At 55.9% G+C, this 27,306-nt stretch overlaps 3 protein-coding genes and 1 long non-coding RNA gene across 14 annotated transcripts in view; 2 read left to right on the top strand and 2 right to left on the bottom strand.

The window, feature by feature from the left end:
* The window catches only part of CNOT1 (CCR4-NOT transcription complex subunit 1), a 76,954-nt gene extending 76,504 nt beyond the window's left edge, over positions 1–450 (top strand). For all 6 annotated transcript variants that reach the window (XM_033129471.1, XM_033129468.1, XM_033129472.1 and 3 more), the window contains exon 49: positions 112–450. In XM_033129471.1, coding sequence (XP_032985362.1) covers positions 112–190 — 79 coding nt within the window. In that variant the 3' untranslated portion in view covers positions 191–450. The remainder of the gene's footprint in view (positions 1–111) is intronic.
* Positions 451–1,325: 875 nt separating this feature from the next.
* SETD6 (SET domain containing 6, protein lysine methyltransferase) lies at positions 1,326–5,181 on the bottom strand. Of its 2 annotated transcripts, XM_033129475.1 has the most exons (10): positions 5,044–5,181; positions 4,721–4,810; positions 4,488–4,632; positions 4,268–4,409; positions 3,939–4,133; positions 3,709–3,829; positions 2,807–2,987; positions 2,501–2,643; positions 2,047–2,298; positions 1,326–1,610 (listed from the first exon to the last, which is right to left on the bottom strand). In XM_033129475.1, exons 1-10 carry the CDS (start codon positions 5,068–5,070, stop codon positions 1,602–1,604), a joined length of 1,305 nt encoding a protein of 434 aa, XP_032985366.1. In that variant the 5' UTR covers positions 5,071–5,181; the 3' UTR covers positions 1,326–1,601. The 2 variants fall into 2 exon arrangements, with proteins under 2 accessions (XP_032985366.1, XP_032985365.1); XM_033129474.1 differs by lacking the exon at positions 1,326–1,610 and having other exon boundaries at positions 1,877–2,298.
* Positions 5,182–6,114: 933 nt separating this feature from the next.
* The window catches only part of NDRG4 (NDRG family member 4), a 39,847-nt gene continuing 18,655 nt past the window's right edge, over positions 6,115–27,306 (bottom strand). For 2 of the 5 annotated variants that reach the window (XM_033127876.1, XM_033127873.1), the window contains exons 3-17: positions 22,901–22,945; positions 15,390–15,495; positions 15,025–15,145; positions 14,878–14,940; positions 14,652–14,712; positions 13,485–13,571; positions 13,347–13,403; positions 12,845–12,948; positions 11,939–11,995; positions 11,802–11,853; positions 10,808–10,855; positions 10,608–10,643; positions 10,446–10,497; positions 9,070–9,108; positions 6,115–8,251 (exon numbers count right to left, since the gene is read on the bottom strand). In XM_033127876.1, the coding sequence (XP_032983767.1) occupies positions 8,097–8,251; positions 9,070–9,108; positions 10,446–10,497; positions 10,608–10,643; positions 10,808–10,855; positions 11,802–11,853; positions 11,939–11,995; positions 12,845–12,948; positions 13,347–13,403; positions 13,485–13,571; positions 14,652–14,712; positions 14,878–14,940; positions 15,025–15,145; positions 15,390–15,495; positions 22,901–22,945 (1,083 nt within the window). In that variant the 3' untranslated portion in view covers positions 6,115–8,096. Of the gene's footprint in view, positions 8,252–9,069; positions 9,109–10,445; positions 10,498–10,607; positions 10,644–10,807; positions 10,856–11,801; positions 11,854–11,938; positions 11,996–12,844; positions 12,949–13,346; positions 13,404–13,484; positions 13,572–14,651; positions 14,713–14,877; positions 14,941–15,024; positions 15,146–15,389; positions 15,496–18,818; positions 18,976–22,900; positions 22,946–27,306 lie in introns of those variants that run through there. The other 3 variants (XM_033127874.1, XM_033127872.1, XM_033127875.1) reach the window with 3 other exon arrangements.
* Positions 17,598–21,446, top strand: LOC117034662 (uncharacterized). The gene is made up of 3 exons (XR_004425128.1): positions 17,598–17,906; positions 18,267–18,427; positions 20,615–21,446. It is a non-coding gene; the product is annotated as an uncharacterized LOC117034662 (long non-coding RNA).

The following is a 27,306-nucleotide window of genomic DNA, read 5'->3' as shown; positions in this document are numbered from 1 at the left end:
GGTGAGGGGTGGGAGGTGATTAGCTTTGGCAACTCCTGCCTTCTTAATGAGACACAAGATATTGTTGGGCCTGAACTTTTCTCACAAACTTATAACTGCTCCCTTCTTCAGATTATTCCAGTCTGTTGCACAGTGCTGCATGGGACAGAAGCAGGCGCAGCAAGTCATGGAAGGGACAGGTGCCAGTTAGATGGAACTTCATCTCTGCTGTAAAAGTGTCAGCTTGGATGTCCCAAGTTCATAAATTGGCTGAAGACTCCGTTCAGCTCTTCCTGACTTTCCCAGCCCTTTGGTTCTCGGGTATCTGCCCCAATTACTGTTTGGGTCAGCTTCCTGTCTATGTGGGCACGTTCCAAAGTTTAAATGCATTTTTTTGACTCCTGGCCAAAATTTAGAAGATGCTGTGAATATCATTTTGAACTTGTGTAAATACATGACCGAGAAAACCTTTGTCTGGAACTTCTTGGGTGTGTGTAAAACGTGCCGACGGCAAGTAGATAAACTAGTACCTGCCCCGCTTGTCATGGAAGAGGCTGATGCCATGCACTTGTCTGCAGACACAGCTCCATGTCTCCTGACATTCCCGGTGGCCCAAAGAAAACCAAAACAGCCAGTTTAAATGTTATGTAAGTTTTTTAATGTGGACAGAGGACCTTGAAAACCACAGTGTGGATGCGCTAGGATTTGGTATTCCAGGGAACCTGGGAAGAGCTCACATGGATTTTTGTTGCCTCTTACCCAAATCTAAAGCTCGCTGCTGGAGACCATCATTTTCTCATTTGTCTTGGAGAACATACTGCTTGGGCCCTGTGAGAGACAGCTTTTTTTTAAATAAAGGGAAACAGACCAGACCTAAAGCTCCCCGATCTCTCTCCTGTACTTGTAAACTATGAGAAAAGGGAACCAAATAGTATGAATTGTCACCCCACCCCCATTAGCCCAGGCTAAGATGAACAACAATCAAAAGGACCGATACAGCCCCTTGTTGGATTTTGAATGTTTTGTAAATGTATTGGTCCATGTGTTGTAATTCTGTAGCCTTTTAGTTCCTCAACTTTATTTTTAGCTCAGCTCCCCAACTTCATGTATGTGTGTGCAGACTACAGTCAAACATTAAAGTCATGACACCTACATGGGTACACTGTGCCTTCCTCAGTAGCAACAGCCAGTGCTGGAGGTGAGGACAAAGTGGGCACCCACCCTTACAAAGCCTGGGCCTTTGGGAAACACCAGCTTCTCGCTGAATGGTAGATCTTACCTACTAATAGTCTGGCCATGTTAAAACAAGCTAGAAAGTTCTTCTTGTTCCTTTTCAATATAATTACAAAACACCCATTTAAAAAATATTCTTTACCCTCAGGCTGTTTTGATGTTGACTTTTAAAAGAAAAACTATCCCACTTATATATACCTTACCTTTAATAACTGTAAAGCTTTAATGGCCCAAGAGGACAAAAAGGTTCAAGATTAAATAGAACTCCGAGTGGGGCTTGAATGTCATTGGTGTCTTAGGGTTTCTTCCCTCAGGGTGAGCTGTCCCATCTAGATCAAACTTCAGACTGCTGAGGACTTAATTGCTCTGAGTGCCAATGACATAGCTTATTAAATACTCTAAAAGGAAACAAAGTCTTTTTAAAAAGGTAAAGTGACTTGAACTCAAAATAGACCCAGATTTTAACTACTTTCAAAGTCCATATTATTAAATGCTAGACTACAACACCTATTACTATCACAACCGCATTTCTCCTAACTTTGGTTCAAACTGAGAACAAAACAGCTATAAAATGTATTGGTTTTGGTGACAATTAACAATGGTTCCCAATCCTTAAAACATGTCACCCTTAACTCAGAGGTAATCCTAGCACACCTTTGCTCCTTTTCCCATTGGTATTTAATAACAATCCAAATTTTCTTCCTTTTAAAGCATCAGTTGAGTATCAGCTTAGGTAAAGTTCTTCTCATGGATGAGTTCCTTCAAGCAACAGGAAACCTGCTACCCTGTCACTTCCAACAACTGGTGTAAGATCATCTTTTGACCATAACGAACCTGTAAGGCCTGCTGTTCCCGCCTGCTGAGTTTGGCGTATACCTCCTTGTTACTGAGTAAATCTTGCTCAGCTTTTAAGTCTGTGGCATAGGTTTTCAGGGTCAACAAGACACTGTCCCGAAGAAGCTGTCTCCATGATTCTTTCAGCTTGGGGATATTTCTGATGGTCAGGCTGTTGTCTTCCTGTTTATCATCTCCCCGTCCGTCTTGGTCTTTAAACTCTCTGAACTCCTCAGCAGGCATGCACAACACCTAAAAGCAACCATGGGGCCATTTAATTAGGATATACTACATGTATATTTCTGAAATTGATTTAGATTAGAGAAGCCAACCTGTCTGGCAGCATTTAAGTGTCCTCTCTCTCTATCCCATCTTTCCTATTTTATCTAGCTTTACCTAGCTCTGAATACTTAAGCTATTTTCAGTATTAAATGGCCATTCTCAGCCCTGTTACCTGGAGTGTGGTGGTCAGTTCCTCTTCAGTCAGCACTTCTTCCCACCCAATCACAAAGGCTCCCTCTTCCCCTACCATCTCCAATTTGCATAAGTAATCCCAGCGTTCACATAGCAGGAGCCTTTCAGCTGCAACTTTTGTTCCTGTAGATAGAAACGGTGTAAAAAGACAGAGTACCCTAGAGCTCATTTCTTCTTTGTCTAGCACCTAGTCTACAAAAGAGACAACTGCTATTTAGCAGGGCACCTGGGGCGGGACAGAGGCACATCCACCAGTATCCAAGATTGAGTTAACCTGAACACTCACCCTGTAATGCTGCTTCACGAACTGTCACCATTTGAATGTCAGCGGTGTCATCTGTGTTGTCAGGATATGGTTCAACAAAACCGTACATATGAATCAGTTGCCAATTAGCCATTTGCCCATAAGTGTTGAAAATCTCATGGCCTTTAGGAATGGGCTGAGTAGCCACCATCCGAAGACAATTCTGGAGTGGAAGGGAGAAGCTGGGACCAGGCCCTTCCCAGGCCAGTCCCAGGAAGATTACTCCCCTCTTAGGAAGAGCCTCCATCAGGTACAGTTCAGCAAAGGGACTGATGCTATGCCATCTCTACCAACAGTCTACCTTTAGTTCCCATTCATTTCCTGTACTGCAAAAGGAACGGAGTGAAGCTTACAAAGGTCAGCCTCAGTGTTTTCAGGTTAATCGGCTCAGGCATTTTCAGCACTTAAAAAGCTGGCTTTTAAAAACAACCCAGATTGAAGTAGGAAAGGCAAATGGAGGCAAAATTTAAATACAGCCATCTCCTAATTTTTAATCCCATAAACTTGAATCTTTTCTTGAAACTTTCCACATAGCAAATAGAACTGATAGACACACTACCCGGGTATCATCTTCAGCCTCTGACCTCCTGTCCACAGGTCCCTGACAGTCTTGGCTCCCTGGACTGCACAGAGCAGCCAACCTCTACCAAGTAAATGGTGGTAGGAAAAAGTTCCTCTGAGGACTGACCACCACTTTGAGGGCTTTGAGATGTTTTGTGTCCAACTATTTCACTGGAACGTGCAAATGAATACATACAGGAGACCTAACTACCTACTCCTTTTTAGCATGAGAACAGCCCAACTGCCAGGCCGTCATAAATGTCAGGCACTGGTTTGAATCAAATGCCCCATGCACACAAAAAGAACTGGAGAGATCCACTCACTGGAGAATATTCTAGATTGGCATTGTGATTGGCTACATGGTTTAATATGTCTGCAGCAGGCACCATCAAAGGGGGGTTTGGCTCCTTGTCGTCGTCCTCTTCCTCCAGTGGTTCCTGAAAGCTGCCAGAGAGAGTTTGGCTCAAGTCCAGTGTAGAGACGGGATGGGGTTCCCTTCTGTCCCTCCATACAATTCAAAAGAAAAGGGTCCCTTCAGGCTCTGCTCACTGACCTGTAAGCCATCACAAGAGCCACGAGTTGGTGGTAGAGTTCCGGGGAGCGAACCCTGGGGCTGAAAAGATCGGGGTGGGCTTCCATGAAGGGCAGCACGATAGAATAGTACTCGCTACGGATGTTGGTCAAATCCTTCTCCACGGCCTCAGGCACCCCTGTGCCCTGTAGCAACCGCTGGCGCTCCTCCTGGGGCCTGCATAAGACCCCCACAGGTTCTGTTAATACCCTACGGGGACTGGTGCTTGGGAGCCAGCCCTGTTCCCGAGCTAGGGCGGTTCGAGCCAGGCCATAGCACGGGTGCTCCCCAGCCCCAACTACAGCTCTCACCAGAACATAGGGTGCTCCAAGCTGCCCAGCTCGGGCCAGAGCGCAAAGTAGGGGCTCCAGGGTGAGGCCGGGGCCTGCAGCTCGTGGAGCAGCGCCAGCAGCAGCGGCACCCAGCCCGACTGGCTCTGCAGCGCGCCTCGCTCTGAGGGAGACAAGAGGTGAGAGCCCGGGCGAGGCCAGCAGGCCCGCCCCTGTGTCCCACTCCCGCCAGCGTGCCCACCTCGCTCCAGCAGGCCGCTGATTGAGCAGGTGTGCTGCGACAGGAGCACGGCCCGCGGTACCGCAAAGAGGAGCTCCCCAGGTTGCACGCTCTCCTGGGCCACCATGCCGTAGCCGGCCACCGTGCCCTTCCGGCTCACCGCCACCTGAGCGGGGGGTGGAGCAACCGATCAGAGCTGGCGGGCGCTGCGCCTGTTTCCGCTTCCCAGCCCGCCCGACCTCCTCCCCACTCACCTTGGGACTCAGCTCCAGCCCCACGCACTGGCACCAGCTCAAGAAGCCGGCCACCGGGTCCGGATCGCCGCCGCCCACAGGCCCCGCCACCTGAGACAACGGAGCGCAGTGGGAAGGCTCCGCCCAGGAAAGCTCGCTGGGGGCGGGGGAGACCACGGCGCGCGAGGAGGAAGGGCTCTGGGTGGGGGAGGGGACCCGAGAGCCGCAAGGGACCGGCGGGAAGGAGGGAGTGGAAAGGGCCCCCGCGCGGGACAGACTGCGGGCGGCGCCGCGCGAGGCGCAGTGGATTGGGGTGGGTCCCGCGCCCGCCATCCGCGACTTACCCGCTGGCGCTTCGCCGGAGTCGCCATAGTCCGAAGGCGTGCGGCCCGGGCGGGCCGTAGAGCCGCGCGGGCCCTTCCGGCGTCCCTAGCCACACCTCGGGGCGGGACCCTCGGGGGCGGGGCCCATAGCCGAGACTCTGCTCGAGGACCACGTGAAGCTCCAGTCAGCGTCCGCGCGGAAAAGGCGTGGGGATTTGCCCCTCGTCAAATCATTTCTCCTGAGAACATCCTTCTGTGAGTCCGTGTGTCCCCAGTTGGGTTTAGAAAACCAGTAGGGTGCAGGTTTTCTATGTTCTTGTGCCACCTTGAGCCTGATACTGAGCCAGCCAAGCACAACCCTCCCCTTTGATCTCCGATAGCTCAGACCTCCCGTAGAAGTCCGGGTGAAGGACAAACTCCGGTTTCTGGATGCGAGGCTGAGAGCCTGGGGGCTGCTGGCTTTGAGTGCACCCGGGTGGGCGCAGGCCGACCTTCTTGCTCTCGACCCCTCGTTAGCTATGTTCATCTAACCGTTTTTTGTCAATTAGAGCAGTGTGTGTGTGTGTGTGTGTGTGTGTGTTTCACAGTGGTGTCGGGAGGGCTTCCAGAACGAGAATAGACCCCTCTGCCCAGACTGTTTTCATCTTCTGCATAGCACGTGGTGGGTTTTAATTTTATTTACTTGCTGTATTAGATGACACACAGCTGAAACTCTATTTATTGGGCAAATGGCTGACTTCCCCATGTTTCACCATTAAATTTAAGAAAAGGAGACAGTGAATGTAGAGGTTACAGATGAATTTAGAAGTCAGTGCCAAGACCAGCTCCCAGCTTGGCTTATTAAGGCAAATCCCTTATCCTGAGGCTCAGTTTCCTCAGCTGTGAAACTAAGATAATATCTATCCTGTAACATTAATGTAAGGATTGGTAGACTAATCTATGGGACAAGAAGTGGCAACAGACATGGGTGGAAACGCTTATCCCCACCCTGCACGCTCCACCCCATCTAAACCCAAGAAGCACCAGCCTCAATGACCTCAGCATTCTGTTTATTCAAAAGCTTCCCATGGACATGACATCACCATACTCGAATTCTTAATTTCTTTATTAGTTTCTCAGCACAGTTAACTCTTTCTACGTTGACAAGCTTTGTTTTTCATTTTGTCATTTCCAAGTCTTATGACATTAGCCACTAGAATACACAAAATTAGTCTCTTCACTCTGTACAGAGAGGAAAATAATAAACTCCATTCAAAGTTCACTTTGACCAGAGACAACCTCCAATGGACAACCACACACAGGAGGACCCAATATACATATATAATGTGTAGATATTTATAGATATCTCATCTGAAAGAACACAGGGGGAAAAAAAATCCAGGACTTGCAGTGCTATCTATAGCAAGAGGGAGTATTAATTCTACCAGCTTTTCAAACAGTCACATTCGATATTCAAAGGAAGCACGTGAGTGAATAGAAACTGGGGACAGACTAACACTCCACCAGGCTCTAGAGCAGTCTCATAATGGCTTAAGATTACAGAAGGGGGGTGATAAGTGCAGAGGAAATGTGGATGCAGGTGTCCTCTCAGCTTCCGAGCACCCCCTCCACTTCCCCCAGCCCTACATTTTTCATAGCTCTCCGCTCTTTGTACTCCTTTTGGGGTTTGTAGCAATTGATTGAGGCTCTGAGACAAATGGCTTCTGGTTTCTGGGCCAGGAGAGTCTACCTGGTAAAGTAGTGGAAGGGAAGTATATGGCACAGGCCTGGTCTTTAGGGCACAGGAGAGGGCTGGGGTGTGTGAGAAGCCTTTCTCCTCTGCCTGGCCCTTGTTCAGTTCAGGAATCTTCACTTCCCACCCCAGGATCCAGCAAGCCTCGGCCCGAGCCCACTCCAGTAGGCTGAGACAGTGATGGGGCCCATGGAAGTCTTGCTACCTTGGACCATTTCTCTCCCACTAAACCCTTCTTACTTAGTGATGCCTACATGAAATAACTCTCCCTAGAAACACCATGTTTCTGGCGGCCCTTGCCATCCTGCTGATTGGGTTGTCCTCCATGGAACCTGGGAGCAAAAAAGGGCCTATTGGGACTTTCAGCCACTGCTGCCTCCCAAAGGCAGATAAACACAAAGTCCTCAGGGGTGCACCCAATCCTCACTGGCTATCCCAACCTTGAACCTCAGCCCCCAAGTCAGGTCCCTATGGAGATGGAGAACCAGGAGACTTTCTGCTTCAGGGCCTTGGCTCAGAAATGCGACAGGGCTGGAAGGTGGTGGAGTGTGTGGGCTGAGACAGTCTGTGGGGTTTCTGCCCTCAATGGCCTTCATGTTCTGTTTTTCTTGGACAGAGAAACCCAGGGGCTTTAGCCCCTGCCTGCCTGGCCCTACAGCACTAGGCCTGCCAGGGAGCACCAGCGAAACAGCTGCCTGGTCGGGGCGCCCCCTTGTGGCTACTGTTCAGATGATTGTCACATGTGCTACAAGACAGAAACAGATGTGCTTAGTGGAGAGGCTGGGGCGAAAGGGGCCTGCAGAGCTCCAGGGCTCCTCACGTCCCAGTGTTCCTTGCTGCTGTCTCCTGATTCTCACGTGAGTGCCTGAGCTGGACCCCATGCTCCTGCTGTCCCAGCATCCACCACCTCAAAACCGCGTCCCATCTTTAAACACGCTTGCCCAGGGGGTCATCATCCCATGCTCTTTCTTTAATCCAGGATATTACCCTGGATGCTGGCCAGAGAAGGACTCAGAGTCTTTCCTTAGCTGATCCCCTTCACCCTGACCCCACCCTGACTGTGCCGGACAGTGGGGAGTTGGAAGAGAGGGGTCTGAGTTACCCAAGTTAACAAGGTGAGTGAAGTGGGGATAGGGAAGAATGAGCCCCTCAAACTGTCTGGAGACTTCTGCAGCATCTGAAATGGATCCCCTCATCTTCTTAAACAAAAGAGAAGCAACCCCATTTCCTCCCCTTTGCCCTCACAAAAATAAACTAAAGGGAAAAAGGAGCCGGTGAGAGGATGGCAGTGGGACATTGATGCGGGCAGGGGCATGTGGGTGTCTTCCGGGGACCCAGGGCTTCAACAGGACACCTCCATGGTGTGGTTGACCTGGCCCAGCCCCTCGCTGCTCTCCGAGTGGGTACAGGCCTGTGGGCGGCTGCCATCCACCGAGCTGGCACTGGTGAGGGACGCGGTGCGAGAACGTGCAAGACGGGTCATGCTGGCGGAGGGCACTGTGGACAGAGACGGGGCCAGCGTGAGGGCCAGCAGGCGGGCGGAGGGCCAGCAGGCGGGCGGACTCACACAAGCAAAGCGGCCAGCGAGACCCGTTCTTCCATTGGCACAGACACCTTTCCCAAGCCAGGGCTCTGGCATCTGCTCTGTCAAGGCCAATGCATGCGATGCCAGTGACAGTAAGGGGGCCAGTGGGGCGGGGGCTGGGGTTACAGAGGCCAGCAGGACCCTCTCAGAACAGCTGGCCAGAGCTACGGCCAGAACAGACATCCTGGAGCTGGTGTAGAGATAGGACATTATTTCAACTATGCCTCCCTCAAGAGGATGGTGGGACAGGAAGAAGACTACTTCTGTAAAGGAAGACAAGGTGTGATGGCCTCAAACTGCCCTAAATCCCATTCTCGCCCTTATTCAGAGTTTCACAAGCAAGACTCAGCCCTCCTGAACTCAACCGGCCACCTGTCTGGCTTGGGCATGGTCGGGTATCCCTGTTTGCGGTACTGCTTCCAGGGCCGGGCCTGGGCTCAACCTCTGAAAAGGTCTGGTTCCACTTGCCAAAGCGCTACAAGCCACAGCCCATGGCAGCCAAGAAGCAAGACTGCTCTGAAACCCAGCCAATCGGGAGCCCTAAAATGGGAGAGAGCCCACGCAGCTCAGGATCTATGCAAGAGGACTCGGGCTTCGAAGTTGAGCAGGACACAGGAAGGTTCCAAACCACAGCAAGATGCGGCCTGGCTCAGCACTGCGCAGAGGAAAGAGCAGGGGAGATGGGTGGGCGGGAGCTTTCCATGCATCAGGAGAGGGGTCACGGGGCTACCTGCTCCTCCACTCAGCCTTCGGTCCTTCAAGTATGCAACTAAGAGAGAAGACAGAGCCCGAAAGGGGTGGGCGGGGGGGAGACAGAACACGGGTGAGGAGCGTGGTCCTGCGAGGCGAGGATGCTGAGATGGACCAGAGATGAGATGAACAGACGCAGAGGGCTGGGGGCAGGGCCGGGGCCTCAGGAAGCCCACTCCTGCCCACCCACCAAGCAGCAGCCACGGAAGGAACCACAGCACCCACTGATCTCAGCCTGGCCCTAGGAGCCCTGACTGCAGTGTGGGGTCACTCATCTCAGCCCTGCCTCTCCAGCCTGGGCTGGGGCACTGAGGTGCCCTCACCGCTCTGCGGGGCCTCAGTCTCCCTGTGCAACCTCCCACAGCCCTCCCAGCTCTTAGGCTGCCTGCTGGTATTTCTCCGCGACCCTGAACACGGGAACAGCCCCTGACAAGTGCTGCTCATCCAGCCATCCCCCAGATGTTCCCTGGGTGTCCCCTGTGCTCGGGGCTCAGCGCTCCTGCTGTGGCTCACTGTCGGCCTTGGCCTTCATTGCCCTACTTCTGCACAGAGGCTGGCAGGCCCCTGGGAGCCGGAGGAAATTCTATTCCTGGATGTGCCCCCCACCTTCCTCCACAGGCCTGTCCTCCCAAAGAGGCACAAGCTCCAGAGGCTGAAGTCTGAGGGGAACCAAAATTTAGGAAGAGGAAGTTTGCTTCCAGCAGGAACCAGATGTGTTGGGGAGAGGGCTCAAGGAGACTCACGTGTGTGTATGTGTTGGGGGCCTCATCTCTGCACAAGGGGAAATCTGGAGGCGGGGCGCCAGTGCTCCCTATACCCCCTATTACCCTAGGATCTTCAGAATGCCCCCCCATGTTCAGCTGCCTTCAGCTCTCCTCACACCCAGGTGGCCCCATGTGCCTTCCCTGGTCCTGACTCCAAGCCAACACTTCCAGTGCCCGTCTCCCACCTGTGACAGAAGCCTGCTCAGGTGCTGTAGGCTCAGCAAGTGGTGGGTGGTGTGCATGCCTCACCTTCAGGCAGGCTTCTCCGGCAGGACCCAGCCTGGGCCCTGGTTCCCCAGGCCCAGCTGTGCCATGAGAATGGTGCCCCAAAGCCTCCCCAGGGTCCAGGAGAGCTGGGCATGGCCTGGGATGATGAACTTATATATAACTTAGGTAGAGATGCCCTGGCAAGTCTTTGGGTGTCTCTGGCTGCATTGGGGACCATGTAGTGAGAATGATCCAGCATCCAGGTCCCCCGTGATATAGACTTCATCTGCCCACAGCCTTCTCAGCACCACCTGACAGGTGTGCCAGCCCCACCTTGCTGCCTGCCACCAGTCTGTGGGATGGGGTGAGGTGGAGGTATACTTACTGTAGCCCATGCCTTGCAGGAAGTATTTAAAGGCTTCAGTCAGCTTCCCGGGCTGCAGGAAGGAGGAACAGGTATATGCTATGACTGGCTGCCTAGCAACGGGCAGAGGGGAGGCTTCCCCCACCCCAGGGTAAATAAGGGAAGGAGGGCCAAGAGTCTCACCTGTGTGACCTGGGGCAGCCCCCCGGAATCTGCCATCTGGAGGGGAGAGAGGGGAGTGGGCTAAGCAGGGGCCACCCCACACCTTGCCTGGCCCTCATACACCTGGGTAGGCTCCACTGAGCAGACATACCATCCTGCTCCCGCCCTGGCTGGGCCCACAGTTGGGGGAGGTGGCCCAGGGCTGGGGAGGAGGGCCTCACCTTCAGGAAGGTCGTGGTGGTTGGGTCCAGTTTGGAGTTGCACTCAACCTGGGGACAAGGAGCCAGCTTCAGCAGAGCAAGACAGCCCCAGCCCCTGAGGGTATCAGGGGAGCCCCCTGCCCCAGTTGCTACCTCAGGTTCTATCCCTGAGCTCTGAGGCTCTACTGGTAAGACATGAGAGCAGGGGGCAGACACAGGCCAGGACCGAGGCTCTGGCGAAGGCTGCCCCCACTCCAGCCGCCTTCTGGAAGTCCAAGCCTTCTGCGGGACCTGAAGCCCTTGAACTCCACTCACAACTGCTGGGAGGGCTGGGCAAGGTCCTCATGAGGACCCAGGACCACCTTGGCAGGAGCGGCTGGGCAAGCGCCAGGGACCGCAGGAGGTGGGTGTTGAGGTGAGAGGGCTGAGGGTCGGCAGCAGCCAGGACGGCCAGCGCAGCCCATACTCCTGCTCCCCCAGCTCCCCAGGCACAGGAGTGTAGTGGCTTCCTGCGTCCTGAGGGCTGCCCAGGGCACTCCTGGACCCCTGGCCTGTGCTGCAGGGGACATGAAACCCCCAGGCTGCCTGCTCCCAGAGTTCCAACAGGAGAGGTGACACACGGTCCCCAAATGTAATGGGTATAAGTGGTAGTCAAAGGGGGACCACTATTGTGCTCAGGAATTATTTCATAACGAATGAATCAAATGTTAGAGAAAAGAGATCTTAGTCTCTGGGCCTGAAGTGTGTAGAGACTAACGTGGGGCTGCCCTGCGGGAGGGCAGAGGGGCCCCCAGGTGGCCTGGCGCCGGCCCCAGCTCCCCCTGGTCTCCACACCTCCCTCATCTGAATGATGGGGCTGTGCCAGGCAGTGATGCATGGCGAGATGGTGGGGAAACGGGGTGAGAAGCCCACCGTTCAGTGCCTATCCCTGAGGTTTCCAGGGCTGGGTCAAGAATTGGCCAGAGACCCTCCCTCTTGCTGGCCCCCCCAAATCAGGGCACACTCCTTCACTCACCACCCCGTCCTCAGCAGGTGCATTATCTCCAACCACCAGCATCACGGGGCAGCTGCAGACAGAGAAAAAGGGTTGTCTGGCGTGGGTATGGGGAGTGGCACAGGCATGGGTAGGCTGGAGGGCAAGGGGGCACTCACCGGAGTGTCTTGGCATTGGGCACTGTTCCAGGCCGGTTCATGTCCAGGTCCCTGCGGCTACAGGGAGAGGCAGAGGTGGGCATTGCAGGACTGGATGGGGTATGTGTCCCCAAGCCTGACACTGCTATATCTCAGCCATCCCCCTACAATGACAATTAGGGTCCAACATCCCTGGAGGCCCTGGGATGGTCCCAGAGTTGGGGCTCAAGGTCATCCAGTTGTCTCAACAGTGGAACAAGGCTTTACAGATCCCAACTGGTAAAACGGGGAGAGAGGGACCTGTTTAGCATAAACAGAGGTCTTAGGGCTCCCCATGAGTGACTTCTTCCCAGACCCCCAAACTCATGCCAGGTGGGCCCTCAAGTTTGGCTCTCCCTCCTTGGATGGGCACCACCACCTGTGCTGTGGGATTCCCCGGCCTCTCACTCTCCACTGTTTCTCCAGCAGCCTGCACATAGCTGGTGCTTAGTAAGTATTTGTAGGAAAAAGAGAAGGAAGGGCAGGCGAATAGGGAGGCCTAGCTGCTTCCCTGCAGGGCAACCCCCAAAGGGGCTCCAAGGAACACAGCTTGAAAACCACCACTTTCATCCAACCTCCTCCCCATTTACAGATGTCAACACTTGGGCTCACAGTTGTTGGGGGATCAGGGATGTCCAGTGTCCCCCACTGTTCCCACTGGCAACACCCCAGGGAGGAGAAGGAACGGACGAGCCCAGGGACCAGAGTCTGGAGCCCTGCTCCCCCTCTGCCCCTCATGTGGTGTCACCCTGGGCAAGAAGTGACCCCTCTTGTAGGCTTAACCATCTGCACATCTACACACGGGACAGCGTGTCGCCTGCCTGCTCATGCACGGTTGTTGTGCAGGGTCCCTCGAGAGGAAGCTCTGTGTCAGGGCCCCGCCCACACCTGTTGTACATGTTCCAGAAAAGCTGCAGATTGGCCTGGTTCACCACGTTCCCGATTTGCTGCCGGTAGCTCTGCACCAGCTCCGTGTTGCTCACCAGCTCCTCCTGGGCCCAGGGGGACAGACAAGATGAACGAGGCACACATGGGCGTGGACGGGGAAGGGGCTCGGGGGCTCGGGGGCTCATGCAGGTGTTCCTGCCAGAGCAGCGTTTGCCTGCTCCTGGCAGGGCAGGGGCGGGGGAGCTCCACAGAGCTGTGGGAAGAGGCCTCCCCCATCTGTCCGTGAGATGCCTCAGCACAGTGGCGGAAACAGAGGACAGAGTGAGACAGGTCAGAGGCCACATAACTCCCAACTGCCTCCTCCTGCCCAGCTGGGAAGGGGGATAAGTCCCAGGCACCCCCGGGAGTGGGCAGAACCAGGCACTTCGCAGCGGCCGAGGCTCCCCGAGACCCCCAGCCCAGCCAGCCCTGCTCCTGGGTGAGGATGGTCCCACCACCTTACCTGGCTGAAGAGGTGGGATAGCACCGTGTCAGGTAGTGTGCTAGTCAGGCCAGAGAGCTACAGACAGAGGTGGAGGCCAGTGTGAGAGCGGCCCCGCCCCACCCCCACCCCCACCCCCGCCAGGTGGACCACACCCACCTTGGTGGCAGCCCAGTCGATCCAGCCTTTGCCATTGGGGTCAATATTTATCAGCACCAACCCCTCCACCAAGTCGGGGAAGATGAGCTGCCGTGAAAGGAAGACAGGGCTGGGGGGTGGGACGGGGTGCAAGAAGTCCCAAACTTCCCACCTAGAAAACAGGCTGTAAAATTCTGGCCCTGCCTGTCTCACGGGTGGTTGGGAGGGTCCCAGGAGAAGGACACACACACTCTAGAAGGACTTCAAGAGGCCACTGATGGGGACAGCTGGGAACCTGCATGGGCTCCACTTCAGCTGCCCCTGCTCGTCCTCCTCCCCACCTACAACCTTCCAAAATTCTGATTCGTTTTGAATCTCTGCCCCTCTCACTGTTTTTCACCCCTTTTAAATATATCTTTAGAAATGCTGCTGTTGTAAAACTGAGGATTAAACGTCTTCAATAAAACATTTTGTTTCTTTGCTTTTACAGACAGCAAAGCTGCAGTGGTGTTAATCATGTGAGAACCAAAGCCTGTTTTGTTAGACACGGTAAAGGAGACCTGCCTTTTCTGTGCACCTGTTTTCACATGTTTAGAGGGTGACATACATACGATCCTCGGGTCATGTCAAGTTTGGGGTGGCAGGGAATGGTCTACAGTGAACAAAATGGCGACGTGTTGAAATTGAAACTGGAGTTTGAAAATTCTATTTCTTTTTGAATATTTTGAATCCTGAAAATGAAGTTTTTGTTTTTAGAGATGAAAAATTTGTGGGCTCCTATCCAACGTGATGTTTCTGAAATGTGACTTTCTTTAAACTTTGCAAACTTAACATAAGCGTAATTTTTGGTTAAAACATGACTCATATTTAAATATTACCCTAACCAGTGAATGAGTGGTTAGGATAATCCTTATTTATTAGTTACACAGTTTGTTGCTAACAGAAATTTTGGCTTCCGATAGCAGCTAAGTAAGTTATAGTTTACAGTCTTTTGAGGAAATGTAGGGGAAAAGTAACCTCTTTTTTAAAAAGTTAATTTCTTTGGAGGAACACAAGAAAAATGGGCTTTTCTAAGTGAAGAGAAAGTGGGGAGAGGAGGAGAAGGAAGACAGGAGGCAAGTTCCGGTAGCTGAAGGGGGGGCCCGAGGAAGACCAGGCCTGGAATGGGGAGGGGGGTAGGAGACTCACTGCAAACTTGGCCAGCACATAGGCTCCAGCTCCCACGCCAATGCCAATCACGTACTTGAACCTGGTGGAGAGCACAGCTGGTCACTCTAGAGCTAGGGCTGCCATTTCCCATGGGTGCCATCCACAGCAGACCCCACCCACAGCCCTCAGCCGTCAGCAGGAGCCTGGTGGTGATGGTGGGCATTCCCCAGCCCCCAGCACAGGGGCAGGGGCTGGGGGGACTCACCCAAAGTGCTGCACCACGCTGGGGAGCATGGCGGCCAGCTGCTCCATGGAAGGGAACTGGTACCTGCAGGCAAGAGGAGGAAGTCAGGGCCAGGTGTGGCCTGGGACACAGAGCTGGGGAAAGCTGGAGGGGATCCAGGGTACCTACCCCTGAGGAAACTGCGACGCCCCCACCTGCTGGCCCGGAGCGTCCACGTGGCACACCACAAAGTGCTTCGTGATCTCCTGCATGTCCTCAAAGTTGAAGAAGGTGTTGAAGCACAGCTTGTCTGCAAAGATACACGTCTCAGCTGCGGCTGAGCAGAGGGGTGGGGAGGCCTGTGGCTCTGAGGGAGGGCGAAGCAGAGGTCTCAGCCTCACGGTCCAGTGGGGAAACCAAGAGCCAAACGGCTCAGGGCACAGTGCCACATGTGGGCAGGGATCTGCAGGGGCACGGTGTGGAGGGAGGAGAGGTCTCATTGCTCAGGCAGATTCGAGGCAGGGGAAGGCAGAACGAGGCCGGGGTGCACTTACGATTGAGGCCCACGTCATGGTAGGTGAGGATGGCCGGGCGGTTTCCCTTGGGAGAGCCCCGGATCACCACGTGCAGAAGGCCATAAGGCGTCTCGATGTCATGTTCCTGGAGGGGAGAGGCAGTGCTGGCCTGGGCTGCCCCTACCCCTGGCTCTCTAGGGAAAGAGGCCGTGGGGCCTGCGCTGCGGCCTCCATGCCCCACGGGGGTGGGACATCCTGTTCATGGAGCCCTGAAGACAACGTAACAGATGGAAAACCCCTACCCAGGGGTGTTCGGCACAGGGACATGAACTGGTATGTACAGGAGAGTTCTGGTCCCCTCTGCAAACCAGACAATGGGGTGAGCAGCCACTGCCAGGGCCCAGGCCCAAGCCCTGCTGCACTAAGCCCTCCAGGGTCCAGCGAGGCCCGTTCTCCCCATCTCACTGCCGCCCCCCCAGGACAGCTCTGCCACACCAGCCTGAGTTCTGTCCTCACCATGTTCTTCCCCGCCTTGAAATCCTTCAAGGGCTGCTGCTCCTGAAGGCTCATCACCTCAGCAGCCCGGCCTAGAATACTCGGTACCACCCCCCGGCCGACCAAGCCCAGTCTCCAATCCTTACACCTGGTCCCACCTCCAGGCCGCTCCTTCCACCTGGAAAACCACTCCCTGGGGTCCCCATGGCCTCAGGGAGGGCCTAGTTAGACACCCCCCTTCCAAAGGCCTTCTTCAGTGGCCGCTCTGGGATACTCCAGTGTTCACGCCCTTGGGTTTGCTGTTCGGGGTCCTTAGTGTTTCAGGAAGCAGGAGCTGGATACTGCGGGTTCCAGACTCGCTCTGCCCCTTACAGTGACTCTGAGCGGGGGACACCACTTCTCTATGCCTCAGCCACCCCTTCCTGAGCCATCTCAGAGGGACGCTGGAAGGACTAAGGCTGATGTCTGTGGAGCGTTTGGCACCTGGAGAAGGACCCAGAAAGGGGGCTGTTGTGCTGGGGTATCCCTGAGGTACTCTGCTGGCTGATCCCTCTGCAAACAGGTCACTTTTGGCCACTCAATGGGGAACTCCACAAGGGTCTGTCTGAGCTGAATAAACAGAACCACAGGAGCCCTGGGGGTGGTGGCCCAGTGAGTTGGAGGTGGCGTTAGGGTCAAGGACAGGAAAGGAACAGCATATGACTGAGCACCTACTGGGTGCCAGGTGTCTGTAAAACAGAAGGAGCTCTTTCCCCCCTTTTGTGCACATGGGGGACGCTTAGGTTCAGAGAGAACCTAAGTTCCTGACCCGGACAGGAGACGGGAGACAGGAGGCAGGAGATAGCTTCTTGAGGACCGGCCTTTTGGGTCTGGGCTCAGAGGACCCCTGTCCAGGCCTGTGTCTCCTGTGAGGAGTGACAAGATGGTACCAGCCCCAAGGCCAAAGGCCACACCCTGGAGCCACACTTCGGCTGTGAGGCCTTGTTAGATGAGCCCTGTCGTCTCTGGGTGGGCCTACGTCCATCACAGCCTCCCCATGTCCCAGGCCCGTCCTCCCGCGGGGCCATCAAAACAAGGAACACCTCCTGCTCACTGTCCACGGATTGAACACTCTTCTCTCCTCTTCACAGGGAGCCAAGCCACAGAGGGGCAAACTCAGGCTGGGAAAGGAGAAATTACTTGCCCAAGGTCAAGCCCAGAGAGGGCAGGGCAGGCCTTGCCAGGTGCAGGCCTCAGGGGTATGCCCTGAAGCCTGCCTGTCTGAGGAGATCAAGCTCCACCCAAGACACTGCCGAGCAGGCAGCCAGAGCAGGGAGCCACTACGCAGGGGCTGGTCCCTGCTGCTCCCTGCGGTGAGGCCATGCTGCATCCCCCACCCCCACACTCTGGGCTCTGGAGGGCCAGGCAGGGGCAGGAGGGGTGCACAGCGCTATGGAAGGTGGGGCTGGAGGGCAGGAGGGGCACCCATTGCACAATAGCTGCATTGCGCTTCCTGAGGCACGAAGGGCAGTTTCTCGAGACACGGAGTCACCCCCTCGCCCTTTCAGGCACAAGTCAGGGCCCAGGGTGGCAGTCTTCCATACCCAGACCACCCGTGGGTGTATGTGATGGGGTGTCTGTCCCCTCCTAGCCCTGGTGTGATTGCCCCATCGCCATCCCCTGGGCGGCGGGACTCAGCTGCGGTGCCTGCTCCACTAAGGCTCAGCTTCCTGGGCACGGGAAGGGCGGGGACGAGAAGGGCTGTCCGGAGCATCGGCCCGGTTGCCCCAGCTGCGCGGCCCAGTGACCTTGGCTGACCCCTCCCGCAGAACCAGGAGCTCAGACCCAGCTCAGTCAGATAGAGGCCCAGTGTCCAGGTCTCGCCAGGTGCTGCATACGCGGGGCGCCCTAAAGGCGGCAGCCGGACGCGCTCGGAGCCCCCAACTACCAAGACCGACCGCTCCCATTGGCTCCCAGTGACGTCAGAGCCCGCCCCCCGCCCCCAGTTGGACACCAGCCCGAGGCACTGCGGCAGCTAGTCCCCCCTCAGCCTGTGCGTCTCCCCTCGTCCGTGACCTTGAGGTATGCGGGCCTTTGGAGCTGAGTTTCAGCGCCCGCGCAGGGGTAGAGGGGTGGGCGGGTGGGAGGGCAAGTGCGATTCTCCGTCACCCGAATCAGTCATTCGGCGGGGAGGCCCACGCGGTTGCCGGTGGTCTGCGGACCCGGCAGGGTAGGAGGGAGTGACAGGTGGAGGGAGAGGGGTGCCCTGCCCATCTCTTATTGAGCAAGAACAGCACCCGGGGGCATCAATGCCCAGGGCAGGAGGAGGCGCCCTGCCGCCCACCTGGGGTCCCCCCGCCCCACAGGCTGATGGCTCCAGCGTTGCCTTCCCTCACCCACAAAATAAGGCACCGCGACCCCTGCGCGTCTCCTCTCCCGCAGGAACCTCGGCCTGAAGGCCCTGTTAGCACCCCGCCCCAGACGTCCTCGCAGTGCCTTGGGGACCACGAAGTGGCTGCACGCACCTCCTAAGAAAGGAAGAGGCTGTCTGTGCAGGTCGCACTCCGGTACAGCCACCCAAACAAACAAGACGACCCCACAGGGTAAGAAGGGCAGACACCTGCGCACACAGACATCCAGATACACGCAGGGCTGAGGTGATTACAGGCGCGAGGCAGCCGCCAGCCGGGCACGTGCCAGGCGGAGGGCACATGTCAGTGATATGTACACACGCTGGCCCACGGGTCCGCACAGGCTTACAGCCAAGTTACAGCCTGGTCCGTTTATGCAGATTTCAGCCCTCTCCCACAGGTCCTGACTGGCAGGCAACCCCCAATCACTGCTGCAGGCCAGTGCCACCAGGGGCTAGAACTTGCTGGCCTTGCCTCAGTTCCCCCCAAAGTGAAGCGACTGAAGGCAGATCTGCCACCAGACATAAGCAGAGGGATGCACCTTCCTTCCCAACCACCTCGCATCCCCACAACCCTCACTCACCCCATCCCAGCACTCGGGCATCTTGCCGAGGGAGGCGACCCGCCTCGACGAGGAAGAGCAAACAAAGGCCTGAGTCACTGGGGTCCAGAGGGAGGGGGTAGCTCCAGCGGGAGGCCAGCGGCTCTGTGATGGGGCGCCGCTCCAGGCACATTTATACGCGGAGCCCGCCTGTCCTAGGCCCGCCCCTCCTCCCTGCGGGGTTTCTGAGCAGCCACTCACTCGCCTGGAGCCCCAGCTCCCAGATTGGCTGTCAGGAGAACCTGGCTCCAATTGGCTTCTGAGGTCCTCGCTCACCCTGCTCCTGCTCTTCCTGGCCCGCCCCCACCCCCACCCCCACCCCAGCAATACATCATCCTTTATGGTCCCCAGCCCCTGTATCCCACCAGCCCCCAGCACACAGGACACACCAACAGCTGCAGCTGCACAAGGGGTCCTCGGCCATATGCACAGACGCGCCCTGTGTCAGGTACACAGGAACCTCTGACAGACACCCACACCCCAGCCACCGCAGCCTTTGGCCCACACTCTTGGATCTGTGAGGGGCCTGAGAGGGCCCCAAGCCCAGCCTTCACATCAGGAAGGCCTGTGTCACTTCACCTTCAGGGGACGTGGGGAGTCACTGCTCTCTGGAGCCACCTGGAATGTGTATTGTTCCTTCTCCTCAGCACCCCTCCACCCCCACCGTCTCCCCTAGGGCAGTCTCCACACCCAGTACCTGCCCACACTGCTAAAAGGAAGGTTATGGGGGGGGGCACACACCAACTCTGCCCCCCACGCTTATCCTGCAGACCCACCCAGCCCTCTTCCTGGACCCAACCAACCAGCATGGTGCTTGGCTCTCAGATCTCTAGGGAGTAGGACACATGAGCACCTCAGGCCCTGTCCTAAGCAGCAAGGCTTTGGGTGGAGAACTGGCTAGAGACAGGCAGGTACAGAAAACAGAGGAGGAGGGCGAGCAAAGGAGAACAGTGGATGAAATAGGCCAGGGAAGGGGCAGAGGAGGGCGCCCAAGGGCTGAGAGACGCGGGAGCGACAGAGAGAAGGGAGGGGTGCTGAACATCTGTACCCTCATTCTGTCTCTTTGGTGAAAGATGGCACCACTCACCCCAGCCTGCGTCGACAGCCCTGCGCACTGGCTGCCCTGGGGGAAGGCGGTCACCTCCCTGCCACTGGGTGCCTAGTGACCTGGTCAACACCTGCCTTGTACACTATTCCTGGCCATGTCCTCTGCCCGGGGGGGCACCAACCACTGTCCCTGCCCCATCTCTGACCTCTGGCTGTGGAGGCCTGGAGCAGAGTGTGGAACAGGGTGTGGAACGGGGTGACCCCCCCCCCAGCCCATCACATCCTGGCCACGCTCCCTGTTCCCTGAACCTACTTGGGCATAGGAAGAGGCGCTTGCCACTGAGGCAGGCTACAGAGGCACCGCCCTGCCCCCTGACCTGCCCACAGATGGTCCCATATGGTTCTTGAAGTGGAGAAAGAGGCGGCCTTTCCCCCTTTCTGCCACCAAACCCCTGCTCCTCCATGGTCCCCATCCCCCAATCGTATGCCCACTCCAACCTCTGACCTCTGAGTGGCCTCTCCCACCCTTAGACCCAGGTGAGAATCTGACCTCAGACACTGCCCTCTCCAAGCCACAGCCCCCATTTCTGCTCAGCTCACTGGCCTCAAATCCACAGACCTTAGTTTAAGCTCCAGCTCCCCACCCACTAACTGGGTAACCATGGCATGATTTAACTTCTCTGAGCCTCAGGGTCCTCAACTGTAAAACAGGAATTGTGCTTTCCTTACAGAGTTGCTTTCAGGATGACAAAACGCTGCATATATCACTCCAGACCTGACCCTGCGCCTGCTGGGACCTTGCCCACATCTGGTAGGGAAGAAATGGGAAAATCTGTGTGCTTCTCCGAACTGTTGGCCCCATTCCCTGGAGGCTGTGCAGTGGTTGTAGCTGAACAAGGCAGGTTCAGGTCCTGCTAGTCAAATCCAGGCATCTATCAGAACTCTGCCACGTCTTTGCTGTGTGACCTTGGGCAAGTCAGTCAACCTCTCTGAGCCTCCACATTGATAAATGGGAAAACAGCAGTGCCTACTGCACAGGTAGATGCAAGGATAACACATAATGCTCACAAACCTATGAGGAAAGATTAGGAAACCGAAGTGCAGAGAAGTTAATTTTCCCACTCAGCTAGTAAGCAGTGGAGCTTGCTAGCACCTTAGCACTTTGGGCCTGAGTTCACATTAAGAGTAGCAAATGTGTATTAGAATATCTGCCATATGTCAGGATCTATTTAAATGCTTCCCACATGTCACCTCATTTTGTCTTCTTTATAGATGAGGAAAATGAGGCACAGAGAGGTTCAGGAACCTTCTCAACGTCACACAGCCAGTGAGCATAGAGCCACACCCAGGTAGTCTGGCTCTGACTCCATGCTTTAGTAGCCACTAGTCACAGTCAGCCGAAGATCTGAGTGCCAGGCCTGCGGGCACCATCCCTGACCCTACAGAAACCTGGGAAGGTCCAAGGTGCCTGTCTCACTGTACAAACGAGGCAGTGATATGTGCTGGAGGTCACATGGCCCATAAGTGGCAGGGCTAGCACCTGGACCTCTTGTTTTTGTCCTTCTGCCTCTCACACTGCCTGGGCCCATTGAGGCATGGCCATCCTTGAAGTTGCTTTTCTACAAAAAAAAAAAAAAAAAAGCCCCCTCCACCTGGTATAAGCAGAATAGATGATAAGGTGCCTTTTGACACATGCTGCCCTTACCAAGTGAAGGGTCTTGAGAACCAGGGTCCCACACACCGTGGGGCGGCCACCCCACCCCGGGCTGGGCCCAGCTCAGGAGTGTGAAGGACCCCATGTTTCGTCTGTCCCATTTCGCACGCTGCCCCCAGGGTGTGTGTGTGTTCTGTGTCAGGCAGGCGCTGGCTGCTCTCGGAGTTTTGTTCACCAGCCCCCGCCCCCTCCCCGGGGAAGATGGCCTGTGTGTCCACACATTCTCACTCTCAATCAGAGCAGGAAGGACAAAGAGCAAAGAGGACCCCGTGGTGTGACCGCACTGATCTCCGGCTGGACCTGGACGGTCTCGTGGCCGCATCCCTCCCTCCTCTCTTTCTGGGCTTCTGTTTGTTCCCTAGTCCCCAGGCCCCATCCTGTCCTTCCCAGCTCCAGAGCCCTTTGCAGCTGGAACTCCTGGGGGACTGGAGCACGAATCCACTGGCTGCTCTGAAGCCTCTACTTGCGTCCTTGAAGGAGCTCATGACGCAGGGTCCAGCTCACAGGCCCGACCGATCTGGACCCTCCCTGCGGAGCTGCGTGTTCGGGGGAGGAGCTAGCAGGTCACCCCACCTCCCGAATCACCCTTGCATCCAGACTACAAGGCTGGGGCTGTCCTGGGGCCCGGAGACTGACCCAAATCGAAGTCAGGCCCTGGCCAGGGCAGTGGCATGGGGCTGGTTCCATCTAGCCAGAAGGAAGGTCCCAGAGGGTCTGAATTTGTTCAGCCTCTTTTGATGGCAAGTGGGGCCCTGGAATCCGTGAGGATCCCTTTGTGTCTGCCACTAGACGTTTTCCAAGAACTGGAAATAAATGGCCACTACGGGACCCAGAGGGGAGAAATGTCTGGCTGAGTGAGTGAAATCATTGTGCAGAAGAACAAAAACAAAGAACGATTTCAGTTTTCACAGGGAATCTGGCATCTAACTAAAGAGGACATGGTTGTCCCGGCAACAACTGCCATGGAAACAGGAGCTATTTCAGAGCATTAGCCTGGCTTTCATTGGAGGAAAATGCTGATTCAGATGACAGCATCCCTCCTCCCATCTCCATCCTCACTCCCCCCCAGGCCTCCCTTCCCCCTCCTGTTCAGGGAGGGAGAGGGCATTTCCCCCACTGGGCAGGGGGCAGGTAGAGCCACAGTGAGCAGGAAGGGTATTCCTGAGCTGCAAGGTGCCAAGCCTCTGCCGCTCCAGGCTGGGACACATGGATAGGCTGTGACCCTTCTCTGCGACCAGGCTGGGTGGGGGAGGGGCCAGCCAGCTGTGGGTCCCCAATCCCAGGAGGCTGAACGGAGACCTACCTTCCAGTCTGTGTCCACGGCCAAGAGGAAGGCGTCAGAGTTCTCCTACGGGAAGGCAAACAGAGGAGGTGGGGGTTAGGCCCAGGCTGCAGGGGTGGGGGTTGGAGGGTGGGGGAGCACAGGGCTCGGCCTTGAGCAGACTCACTCACCGTTCCCCATTGTATCTTCATCTTACCAAAAGTGACCCCGGGCTTCCCAAGCTCCAAGTACTAAGCTAGTAAGTGCCTGACGGATGAGCCTAGGAACAGCTGCTCAAATCGATTTTCTCTATTCATTTAAAATGTGAAGATTTCCATTTGACAGGAGAGTAGGGTGTGGCTGAGAGAGGCTGCATCACAGAGCTAGAGAGCGATAGAATCTCTGAAATCTCTGACTGTAAATCCTTGCCAATGGTCACTGTCCTGTTCCCCCACAGATGGTTTTCGAGGTCTGACTATCGGTGCACAAGGCCAGAGGCCAGGGAAGGGCAGCAGAGCGTGCATGACTACCATACCCACTTTAAAGATGGGGAAGCTGAGGCTCAGATGGTGAGGGAGGAACAAGGGGCTTTTCTGGCCTGCACAAAGGAGCTGTCCGGGCCTGCAGTGGCAGCAGCTCCCGCCATTCCAGGCTGGCCTGCTTCACTTTCTCAGAGCACCAGGTCCTCTCCTTTTGGGCTCATTTACTGACCAGTGTGAATATGTGATTGATGCCCATTTCTCCCACTGGACTGCAGGCACTATGAGGGCAGGACCACATCTGACTCTGCTCTCAGCACAAAGCCTGGCGTGGAATGGGCTCCCCAAAGATAAGAGATCTGAACAAGTCTCACTTGGAAAATGAGAGGAATGTAGCTCAGACACCCCCACGGTTCCCCAGACAGCAGAGATGGAGAGCGGAGGAGTGGAGGTTTGAACCCCTGTGTTCAGACACTCTGCGCCCTCTTTGGGTCTTATTTGGGGAAAAAACCTCACGGGGAATCAGCGCAAACCCAGCCTCTGCCTTGCCTCCTACTGTATCTGTCTAGAAACCTCTCCACTGCTGTCTGCTCAGCTGCGGGCAGGTCACCTACCCTCCCAGCCTCAAAGTCCACAAGGATGAAAGGAGAAGCACGGTGTTAGCTGTTGTTGCATCCTTGGAACTGGGCTGTCCTGCCCTCGCCTCTGGATGCTGCGGAAGCTCCATAAGCCTCCCCTGAATAACAGGTGGATACGTGAGACGAGCAGATTGGAACGAGGGTGTTCTCAGGATACAGCAAGAGAAGGGGATGGCCACTAATGAGCAGCGAGAAGGAAGACGACCCCAAGTCACGGGAGTAGAAAGGAAAAGAAAGAAAGCCACCAATTCGGATGTTTTACTTCCCAAATAAGGAAGGACAAGTTCAACCACCTACCTCTGGCAATTGGGGTGGAAAGGGTAGTGGAGAGAACCAGAGGCATTAGAGGGTCTCACAACCCAAAGAGGAAGGCCAGGCTTTGGGGGACTGTGACTACTAAGACACAGTCACACTGTCACAGAAATAACGGCTGTCCTCAGGCCTCACCTCCTGGGGCTGTGATGGGGAGGGCTGGGGAGCATGGCGGCCACAGGCAACTCCAGGAACCTCTGAAGAAGGGGCTGGGGTTCTCAGGGAAGGGGAAAGGCTCGTTGTTGATGAATCCTCCCACTGGGAGACCATGCACGGGGGGGGAGGGGGGGGGGCCAGGGAAAGAGATGGGAGAGATTTTTATTCTTGAGACCCTAAGGGCTCAGTTGTGTCAGAGAAGGAGGGAGGAGGCAATTTTGTTAAGAACAAAATCAACACAAAGGATGAGGCCGATAATGGCAGGGCCCTAGGAGAAGGGGAAGCTGCGGGAAGGGCAGGTCCCCAAACCAAGAAACAGCAGGAATAATACAAGCCAATCCAGAGACCCTGGAGGTCCAGGAGGAACTGCACTGGGGGTATAGGAGCTGACGGAATAGGGGAGTGGGAGGGACGGCAGGTAATGCGTGGAAGTATCCACGCTTCACTGGACTCAAGGAACTTGCATCCAGTAGGTTGCGGAAGATTTAAGAAGTGACAGGGACAGACATTTTCACAAACTGTAGCTGGAACAGGAGGGTCTGTCTACGAGTGTAACCATCCGGGAGAGAGAGCCAGGATGGCTCTGGAAGGCAAAGAGCAAGGCAGGACTGCACCAGGTGTCCCTGAGATCTGCAAAGGCCCCGCTGGGAACACTTGGGAGGTTTTTGGGGCGTTGAGGATGGGGTGGGGGGATTGTTAATGCGTCTTTGAGAGAAGCAGATGTGACCAGGTTCACAGCAGGGGGCTTGTGCTGACAGGGGAGGGGGCAGGGGGGCACGGGTGGAACTAAGCTGGGGCCCTGGCTCTGGTCCAGGTGGGATGAGGTGAGGGATAAATGCAGCGGAAAGAAGGCAGAGAGGCTGCTGGTCAAAGGGGACAGTGCTCACAGAGTCATGGAGGGACGGGCACCAAGGGGCTGGGCTGCGCTGGCAGAGAAGGGGTGTGAGGGCATCTCTTGGGATGCCCTGCTGAGGTGAGGGGTGGGACAGGCACAGGACGTGTGCCCTCAGCACACCCCGCACCAGCAGGCAGCACCTCTGTGCAGGCTGCCCTGTAACCCTCACACCTCAGCTCTTGTGATGGGTGCAGGGGTCCCCTCACCAGAAGGCTGGTTGTGGGGTGGAGGAACTTTTCAGAAAGTTCTGAGAAACTTCTTTCTTCTGAGTTGTATCACAACCTATAGCTTCCACCTGGCCCATCATTGCCTACGCTGCTAGGCGCTGGGAGGACCCAGGGAACAAAATCCACAGGGTCTGTGTTCCAGAAGCCTGCAGGGCACGGCCTGAGGGTGGTGAGTGCTAGGGCACCGAGCATGCTGGGGTGTCAATATTAGACCTGGTGGTCAGAGGAGGCCTCTGAGGACGGGGCATTTGAGCAGAGCCTGAAAAAAATGAGGGGTGTGGGGGACAGAGCCAGGAGTGCAGTTTCCAGGCTCTCGGCCTCACGTGGAAACGTGCTGGCTCGGGTAGTAAATGGCCATCAGCTGTGATCAGATGGCCATCAGCTGTGGCTATTTGGCTGTCAGCTGTAACCAGTGAGCCATCGGGCACTAATATAACTGCCATGCCTACGCTAGCAGCGGATGGTGGCTGAGCTAGTGCGGACTGAAGTTAGCACGGCGGGTTGCGGCTAGCAAGTGGGGTTGGTTGGTTGGCAGAGAAGCAGACAGCAGGTTGCAGATCGTGTGGGTCCTGTTTCCTGTGTCTCCAACCCAGCCGCCAGCGAGAATGTAGTGTGTGACTCCCCTATCCATGGCTCCGTGGGTGTTCCTTTTTGGCCTCACCATGTCCTACGTTCCTATGTGGGGAGCTGGAGCAGAGACCCCGCATAACACCCTACATGACACATGGTGAAGCAAGCAGGGTATGGTGTCGGCCAAAGCTCTCCGAAGGGCGGTGGAGCAGTTTGTGCGTATGAACACTCAGTCTCAGGAAGACCAGGAGGAGCAGCTGCCGGAGAGCTGGACCCCCGTGGAGGGGTGGGAAGACGTGGACGGTTCTCCAACCAGTATAGGCCAGAGAAAGCGAAGGTCGTTGTGACCATGTGGGCTGGGAAGTGCTTGCTGAGGCAGCCTGGATCAGGACTTGTAGTCCCAGGAGGAAGCGCTTGCTGAGTTCTCTGTGGCAGACGCGGATGAGGTCAAGGTCATCCCTCACCCCCAGGTTGGGAAGGACTTGGAGCCCTCGCCCTGCGCCCTGCGGAGAGGGCACACATTGCGAGGCCAACGCACAGCCCTGGTGAATGACTGTGGACTATGGGGAATGGGCTCCATCCCTAATTTAATGGACCGCTTGACTGTTTGCTTGGGAACGTACCACCATGCAGTGGAACTGGCGGGTGTTTGCTTCCTGTGTCTCCCTCAGCCGCCAGCAAGGCTGGTGCAGGAAGACCCCTTGTTGGGGTGCAGGCGGATGTTTGCTTTTGTGTCTCAACTGGCCGCCATCGAGAATATGTAAGCACCTTGGCTGTGAACCACTATTGTTCCAGCACGGTGCCCTGAGAACCCAGGCTGTGTCCATAAAGACTGGTGGTACCCTGAGAAACCCTGGCTGTGCCCGGGGAGACTGGCTGTGCCCAGGATATTGCATTCACCTCCAGGCTCCTTGCACAGGGCCCCTTGCGGAAGATGCTTGTCGCGTAGATTGTGAGGCGAGACCCTGGAGGGATGGAATGTGGGGACAGAACCAGGAGTGCAGTTTCCAGGTTCTTGTCCTCACAGGGAAAGGTGCTGGCTCAGGTAGTAAATGGCCATCAATTCTGATCGGATGGCCATCATCTGTGGCTATTTGGCCGTCAGCTGTAACCAGTGAGCCATTGGCCACTAATATAACTGCCGTGGCTACGCTAGCAGCGGATGGTGGCT

Source organism: Rhinolophus ferrumequinum, chromosome 15 (genome assembly GCF_004115265.2).
Source record: "Rhinolophus ferrumequinum isolate MPI-CBG mRhiFer1 chromosome 15, mRhiFer1_v1.p, whole genome shotgun sequence".
NCBI lineage: Eukaryota > Metazoa > Chordata > Mammalia > Chiroptera > Rhinolophidae > Rhinolophus > Rhinolophus ferrumequinum.
This window is presented reverse-complemented; position numbering and strand designations above follow the sequence as displayed.

What these genes read in the sequence shown, in the direction of transcription:
- SETD6 (XM_033129474.1), bottom strand. Translation starts at nt 5,070, where the DNA reads ATGGCGACTCCGGCGAAGCGCCAGCGG. An exon ending in CTCCGGCGAAGCGCCAGCGG is followed by an intron (nt 4,811 to 5,043) that starts GTAAGTCGCGGA and finishes CCGTTGTCTCAG; the next exon opens with GTGGCGGGGCCTGTGGGCGG. An exon ending in TCGTGAAGCAGCATTACAGG is followed by an intron (nt 2,644 to 2,806) that starts GTGAGTGTTCAG and finishes TTCTATCTACAG; the next exon opens with GAACAAAAGTTGCAGCTGAA.